The 8,516-nt window shown below is 48.8% G+C and overlaps 1 protein-coding gene across 1 annotated transcript; it reads left to right on the top strand.

The window, feature by feature from the left end:
• Positions 1 to 1,141: 1,141 nt before the first annotated feature.
• C1QL3 (complement C1q like 3) lies at positions 1,142 to 6,389 on the top strand (the record flags this gene model as incomplete). Its single annotated transcript, XM_084221459.1, has 2 exons — positions 1,142 to 1,753; positions 6,210 to 6,389. The coding sequence occupies exons 1-2, from the start codon at positions 1,166 to 1,168 to the stop codon at positions 6,387 to 6,389; spliced, it is 768 nt and encodes a 255-aa protein (XP_084077585.1). The 5' UTR covers positions 1,142 to 1,165.
• Positions 6,390 to 8,516: the final 2,127 nt, after the last annotated feature.

Raw genomic sequence — 8,516 nt, 5'->3', positions numbered from 1 at the left:
TTCCTTTTCTGCCTGTGTGGTTGCAATTGGGACGAGGAGGAAGAGGGAGATCCGAAATTGCCGTTAATCTCTTTATTATTGTGGGAGGTATATTTTCAAATAACTTTTACTTGAACAATTGGTAAAACATCCCTGCATTTAAAGCGGTATTTCCCAGAAAACGCTAACATGGCAAAGTGGCCTCAGGGAAGCGTTAAGCAGGAGGTGGATTGACCTTTTAATTCTCGATCGGTGACCTGAAGGGTACCCAGAGGCTGCTAAGCACGTCTCTTCCTTTCGGTCTGCTTCAGAAAGAGCTGTCATCACAAGATGCAGCTAGTGAGTGAGGCTCACGATTTCGCTGTTCATCCGTTTGCGGGAGAGGTGGGGGAGGGAGAAAAGAAAAAAAAAATATATATTTCCCACACTGCCAGAGTAATGCCAAACTCTCTGTGAGTGGGAAGAGCAGAGCAGATGCTGGAATGAGATGCCAAAGCAGCTCCCCTTTCCCCTGCGCTTTTGGGTGCCTATAAATTGCTCCAGCGCGCTCGTCAGCCTCCTCCTCTCCTGGCAGGTGGCACTCGGGCAGGATCCCGCTCTCCCTTCGGCTCCGGCTCCGGCTCCGGCTCCGGCTTCGGCTTCGGCTTCGGCGCGGCGGCGCGGGCACTGGGCGGCGGGCACCGGGGCGGCCGGGAGGCGCGTCCCCGCTGAGGACTGTCGTCTCTGCGAAAAGAGAGAGAGAGGGAGGGAGAGAGAGAGCGAGGAGGCGAGCGGGGCGATCGCGAGAGGAAAGGCAAGTTCCAGGGAAAGTTGACTCGGACTGGCACAGCCTGCAAAAAAAAAAAAGTCGATCGCCAGCGGGAGCATAAAAGTGCGGGCGGCCGGGGCGCGGCGGCAGCTCTTCCTCTCCCGCTCCGCTCCGCTCCCTCGCCCGCCCCGCGGCTGCAGCGGCCGCAGCGGAGCGCCGCGACCCGCGGGATCCCCCGCAACACCGGCGGCCCTCGGGAGGGCGGCCGAGCCCCAGGGGAGCCGAGCTCGCGCGGGCTCGGCGTTTTTTCGGCTCTAAGGAGGAACCCCGCCAACCATCAAGATTTTGTCCAAAAGCAGACAAGAGGATCGCCCTGCGCTGAGCCGGCTGGTGGGCAGCAGGCGGCGGCTGATAGCGGCCGGCGCGCTGGGGGTGGTGATGGTGCTGCTGCTGGTCATTCTCATCCCGGTGCTGGTCAGCTCGGCCGGCACCTCGGCGCACTACGAGATGCTCGGCACCTGCCGCATGGTCTGCGACCCCTACGGCGGCACCAAGGCGCCCAGCACGGCGGCCACGCCCGACCGCGGGCTCATGCAGTCCCTGCCCACCTTCATCCAGGGGCCCAAGGGGGAGGCCGGCCGGCCGGGCAAAGCGGGGCCGCGCGGCCCGCCGGGGGAGCCGGGGCCGCCCGGCCCGGTGGGGCCGCCGGGTGAGAAGGGCGAGCCGGGGCGGCAGGGCCTGCCGGGCCCCCCCGGGGCGCCGGGGCTGAACGCGGCGGGGGCCATCAGCGCGGCCACCTACAGCACCGTCCCCAAAATCGCCTTCTACGCCGGCCTCAAGCGGCAACACGAGGGCTACGAGGTGCTCAAGTTCGACGACGTGGTCACCAACCTCGGTAACCACTACGATCCCACCACCGGCAAGTTCACCTGCTCCATCCCCGGCATCTACTTCTTCACCTACCATGTGCTCATGCGGGGCGGCGACGGCACCAGCATGTGGGCCGACCTCTGCAAGAACAACCAGGTGGGCGCCGCTCCGGGGACAGCCGGGGACAGGAGGGCAGGGGGCCCCGAGGGAGCGGACGGGGGGTTCCCCGAGGGAGCGGACGCTGTGCGGGCAGCGGGCGGAGCGGCGCGGGAAGGGCGGGAAGCGAGCGGGGAGGGGGAGCCGGGCGGCCGCTGGAGGCGGCGCGGGTGCGTGCCGGGGGAGCGGAGCCCGAGCCCGGGCGGCGGGAGGCGGGCGATGGGGACCGGCGGCCGCCTCTCCGCAGCTGGCGGGGAACCTGCGGGGAGCTCCGACCCGCTCCGCCCCGGGTGCCGAAGGCTACCGAGGGGCCGGGTGCTCTGCAGAGCCGAGGCCTCCCGGGCTGCTGGGTGAATGCGGACTCGACGCGCTCTCCTCTCCGAGAACCGCGCCGCAGGTGCCGCTCCCAGCCCGCAGTCCGAGCAGAGCACCCCCGGCCCGCCCCTGCCACCGCCCCGGGCGCGGAGCGCTGCCCGCAGCTCCGCCGGGACGGGAGCGGGGGGCGGGCGTACAAACAGCGCTGCCCCCGCAGGGGCGAGAAGAGCCCGGCGCTCCCTCGGGGAGGGGAAAGTTCCCGGCAAGAAAGGGGAGCCAGGGCCGGTGAGGAGCTCAGGAGAGGGTGGTGCTGTGTGCTGGGAAAGGGTGAGGCGGGTGGGAGGAACGCCGCCACGGCACGGGACGGGGCTCCCACGCAGCGGAACGCCGGGCTTGACAAGCTCAGCCCCCGGAGGGGTGCGAGGCTTCTTCTCCCTGTCAGGAGAGCTGGTAATAGAGCGAGCTCGGCTCCCGCGGACCTGAGCCCTTGGCGGGCCGGTGCCGGCTGACGGACCGTGCCAGGGAGGCACACCGCGCGTCCGGAGAGCCCGGGCCCGAGTCTGTCGGCATCCCCTGGGCAAGATGAAGGCACCGGAAATAATTAAAGGCCTTGCGATGCTGCCGTCTGAAACACAGAGGAATCATCCCTTTTAATTAGGATAAACGTAGCCTGTTACATTGCCCCCTTGTAACCCCTCCTTCGCAATTTTGCGCCTCTTCTGTGAGTAGTTAGACACGCTTAGGCTGGCACTAATTTCCCCGGCGCTTAGGAAGCACCGCCATCCCTCAACGCTCCGGATGCCCAGATACAGCGTGAGGTGCCAAATCGTTCCCGTGTCCCCGGAGCTCCGCGGTGCTCCCGCCGGTACCCCGGCCCCCCGTGCGGCGGCGGCTCAACAGGTCCCGCAGCGCCCGAGCCGTCCCGGCGGGCAGCGGCTGCAGGGCGGGCTGGCCGCTCGGGGAGCCCGGAGCCAGCGCTGCCGCCCTCCCTGGGATGTTCGCCCTCCGGCGGGGTAGGCTGGGGGACGGCTCGGCTCCCCGCCGTGTCCCTAGGACTGGACAGCGGCCCCGTGTCCCCGCCGTGCCCGGCGGCCGCGCTCAGCCCCGTTCGTTCGCGCGTCTCCTCCCCAGCCGAGCGCGGCCGGCCGGCGGCCCTTTGTGCTCAGCGCACACGGGAGCGGCGGCGGCCAGTAAATTAATCTGATATGCCACTTAACCTTTTCTTTATGGCTCCTCAGAAGGACTGTGAAAACGGAATAATGAGGACATCAGCGGCAATTAATAAAATTAGAAAATATCTACTATAAATACTGTCTCAGCAGATAAACCAGGACTAGTAAAACTAAGTGCATCCTAATATATTCACCTTGATATCTTCCTACAAAAGCAATATTCTTCACTGGAGAAATACAATTTTACTTAAAGAACTGATCTATTTTTACTCATATTTATAATGTTGTAGAGTGTTTACTTTCCTGAACCCTGAAAAATAAATACGTTGCAGGAGTTTTAAAGAAGCATCCAATTACAAATATTCAATTGCACCTGAGGTTTAACCATTTCCAAATATAGGTACTTCCAGCGCCAGACATGAGACAAACTCAGAGCTATTCAAAGAAGAAAGAAAAAAACCCACCTAAAGAGAGGTTCTATGTGTACATTTGTATGTACTATACAAGATATTTAGGGAAATACTTGCACATCAATGGTCTAAAATCGACCCACAATTTTAATGCCTCAATGATTGATTAGGATTTATACTTGACACACTAAATGCTGATGTGACAGGCTTTATGTATATTTGTAAGGAAGCTCAGAAATTTTGGAAGTAAGCAGTTAAATGGAGTGACAAAGGCAACATTATAAATCCAGTGTTCTCTAACAATGAAAAAAAGGAAACATTGAAAACTATATGGCTTACAGGGAAAAAAAAGCATTCCTAAGCAATACATATGTGAAATCTCAAGGTTCCCAACCACATTGTCTGCTTTAATGGTTATCAAGCTTGAACAGGGAAGTGCTGAGGTGACACAGCTTAGGGATGTGTGTGCAGGCTGAGAGCGTAGCTTCATGAAAGAACTTACATGGAACTTGTGACATGTATTGTCTCATAATGCTTTAATTTTGAGATGCATTTACCCTCTTGCAGCAGTACACTCCATTCATTTGAGGAGAATTTATTTGAGACTGTTCTCCCAGGCTTTAAAAGAAATTGTTCTGGCTAACCAAGCAAGAAGGTAAACCCACCAAGAATAGCATACAGGACCTTTGCTGCTACACACAGGGCATTAACATCTGCATTTTAGTTTCTAGACTCTCAGTATCCAGAATATTTTTCTTTTTTCCAGCCAATATGAATTATGTAGAATCTTAAAAATGAAATATCCATTGCTGTTGTAGCCAGTGTCCACATTCTGACTCCCTTAGGTTGTCACTGATGTAATTCAAATTCTCCCTTACTATCCACAAGATTTTATACAAATCCACAAAGCAGCATTTCATTAGGAAGTAAATGTGAATTTGAAAAGTCCTTTAAACCATTTTTCTCACCATTATGCAAGATACTAGTTCTCTGGGAAAGTTTTTGTACCTTGTCTGTGACCTTTTCACTCCTTCCCACTTGCCCTTTCCATTTCCACTGCTGGCAACCACCTCAGTCCATTATTTTCTCTGGAAGGTCTTTCCAGGGTTAATGGCCCAGAGCCTTCAACTCTGCCCTGCCAGTCACTATTCCAAAGGAAACATCCAGTACTTAGAATAATTTTTGCTTAAAAAACTGCAAAAGAGATCACCTCTGTAAACAATACCAGGCAAGTCAGGACCAAGAAGTCCTGAAATAGTCAGGGTTTATCATCATGCCACGTATCAGTTTAAATTTGCAGCCTGTCACAGCTTTGCAAGCCTTTGCAGCCTTTCTCACTGTTCTTACAGGATGCATAAAGAATTTCCACCTACTGTGATTTTTAAGCTGCATAATGCCATAAGATCCTGCATGGTAAAAGAACCCCCTCCTTTTTAACATTTCAATATTAATGTGAAATCATATCACATGAAAATTTAATTTGGAAATTTATCATGTAAACTTTGAAAGGAATCCATGGAAAATTGTGACTTATAGCCTATTTTTTCAGTTCAGAGCAGAAAAAATCCCACATATAGTACGCCAAGTCATGCATTATTACTTAGTTCAGATTTGCAGTGCCACTAAATCATTTACTGCTCTGTAACTATGCTAGAACAAAGACAAGCAACAAGCAGATGACGTGTTACACTGAAATAAATCACATACAACCACGTTTAAATATTTTACCAAACAGAGTCAAATTATATATAAATGATTTGGAGACTTACAATGGCACGGGCTGTTCATTGCTGAAAACCAACATATATCTTGAAATTACAGATTATTTCCAGTTTGCCAGAAATGTCAAATTTAATCAGTAGTGGAATATCAATGGAGAAATGGGGAAAAAAGTATGTTTAAGGGAAAGTTGCAAATGAAAAGCCCTCAATGACTTGTAAATTCCAAAAAACTCTTACAGCAAATAGTGACTTGCCTGTGGTTTTTCAAAAGTGCATCCTTAAAACACATTGAAATTAAATGTTTGCTTACTGAACTGTGGTAACAGCAGTTTTTCCAAACCCAGACTGCTTGTGTGCGTGTGTGTGTGGGGGGGTGTACTTCTTGTATTCTTTTTTGCAGCATGATCCTATTGCTTAGTATGACAATAAACTGCCTCTGGAAAAAGTCCATCCTGGGGACTCCCTGTGGGTCTCCCTGTGGATCCTCAACATTGTCAATCACTTGTCCCACTGATACAAAAGTTACACCAAATGTAAAGTGATGCAGTTCTCCCAACTCCAGCTATTCTTACATACATTTATAAAAAGGCTCCAGACATCTACAGGAGATGAGGAAGTTGTGTATTCATCAGATGACTGAGAAAGGAGAATATTATTGCTTTAGTTTCAGAAGTACAATAGGAGAAAATAAGCAATTGCCATAGGAATAAACCACAATATATGTTTAAAGTGGCAACTCATGCATGTTGAATAAAACTTCATGAGGATATGCTTTAATTTCACCAGGCAGGAAAAATTGCCTGAGTTTTCTTAACCAGTGGTTCTGTATTTTATGTAGGTTCGAGCTAGTGCGATTGCTCAGGATGCTGATCAGAACTACGACTACGCCAGTAACAGCGTGGTTCTTCACCTGGAGCCAGGAGATGAAGTTTACATTAAATTAGATGGAGGAAAAGCACATGGAGGAAACAACAACAAATACAGCACATTTTCTGGATTTATTATTTATGCTGACTGATAATGAGTAAAAAGACCCACCAAACCAGTCGAGAAATGAAGCCTGCTCTTCTAAGCGATGGATTGCGTGGCAAAGTCAATGAAACAAGCACCCCAGCAGAGAGTGACCACTGAACACCTCAGCAGTGGGGGAAAAAGTTGAATGCTACCTGATTCACATCTGTACAACACAGAGAAACCTTATGTTAAAAAACCACAAACCAAGTTAAACAGATGTGCGATCCACTTCCGCCAAAGCAAATACTTCCTCATTGTTAAGTGTCCATGTGAATGAAGTTCTACATAGATCAGATTTTTATAGGGAAGGAAAGCCCACCTAAGGACACTGAGTTATTTCTTCAGTGTATATGATACTTTGATGTGTTATGATCTTGCTGCTTTATCCATACTTCAGCTTTGGTTCTTGTGACTTACCTGCTAACAATGATGCTTGGAGTCCACTCATAGTGTGGTGAGGAATGATTTTACAATAAAAGGAAGAGGTAATCAAAATATACTTTCTCTCTGCAAAGAAATTGTTTGCCTTGTACTTTTCTTACCCTTCCACTTAAAACTAGAAACTAATCAGCTTTAAGCCTTAACTCAATGTTTCTGTTTTGTAGGTTTACATTAGACTTTTAACATAAAATCAATCCAGTGGAGTTATTTAAATTTTGTCTTTCCCTTAGCTGTCCTCTAAAAGAAAATGATAGAAGAAACCCTATTTTCCCCTGAAGAATATAACAGTTGACAAACTATTTTATTGGACCATATCCCTAATTCCACCACAGCAAATGGCAAAACTCTCATTGCTATTAGTGGCAAAGGGATTTGGCTTTTAATTTGTATACATGTAAATATATATTTAGACAATTATTACAGGCCCATTGTTGATGGTTAGTTGTGTAAATATTTAGAAAGCCTGGCATCCATACCATCAGACTAAGGCAGAGTGTTTTCTTTGCAGCAATTAGTCTTTTAGTACTTAGTCTGTACCTGGGTTCTATTTTTAATAAAGTAGTTACGGATTAATATAGTGCAGATGTTCCACTAGAATATCATAGGAATACAGACAACCTTTAATGTCTTAGGTGTCTTGTCTCACTGAAGTCAGTGGGATTTTTCCAGCAAAGGAAGAGTGGGAGATCTGACACATGAGAAAATGCTGTCACACAGACCTTTTCCATGGAAGCTAGTACCAGTTTGTGGTAAGGCGTGCCTACGAGATGGACACAGAGAAGCATATTACCAAAAATGATAACGCATATGCAAAGAAAGAAGCAGATATTTACATGCAAAAAAAAGTGTGTATTAAAACCTATTTTTTTCATTCATATAGATATAGATACAGATATATAAAGTCTCGAAGAAGCTTAATCCATATAGAGGATTAATGGCTTGGAGAATAAACTAAACAGAGATACATAGTTATAAAAATGCTTTAAAACCAGTCATAGGAGTAATGTCCACAGATTTGTTTTATTCAGAAAATGGATTTATTATTTGATTTGGTTTTGGGAGGCTATTTCTCTTAGGTTAAAACTTTCAGATTTCATTCTAAACCTAAATTTCAGCAAGAATATTAAATTTCTTTAGCACAGTTTGTTACTTATTTTTAACCTTTTGTCAAAATCAAGGTAACATTTCTGTAAATCATTAAAGAGTAACAGAGGCAACCCCTAGCATTGCTATTTCATACACTCTGTCACAAGCAACCTTGTCTAATGTAATAAGGGTACAAACTTGGATTTATCTGCACTAAAATTTCCAAAGTGTCTGCCACTCTGAAATAAAAGCTCTCCAGTGCTGGCTACTCAGCAAAAATCTGATAGAGATTTTACACATCGCCCTAAAAATCTCGTTTGAATGAGTGAACCTTCTCTCAAACAGAACGTGTTACTCCTGTTTTGAGTCGTTCAATTCAAAACAAACGCCGAGTGAGCCCAGGCTAGCTGAGAGGATCGCCAGGCAAACTCATCCAGGGTTTACAAGGGGACATGGTGCTGCCAGCTGCTTGTGTATTATCTCACCAGATGGGTAATGCTTCTACCTTATGACAAAGTGCCAGCTCATGTCTGTACATTGTAGTGGTTACTCCTGTTTCATTTCTACGAGGCAATTATTTTAGTACCAGATGTGCACTTGACTT

The sequence above is a fragment of the Fringilla coelebs genome, assembly GCF_963513975.1.
Source record: "Fringilla coelebs genome assembly, chromosome: 1".
In the NCBI taxonomy this organism is placed as follows: Eukaryota; Metazoa; Chordata; class Aves; order Passeriformes; family Fringillidae; genus Fringilla; species Fringilla coelebs.
The sequence above is the reverse complement of the archived record's forward strand: the minus strand, read 5'-3'. Positions and strand labels throughout refer to the sequence as shown.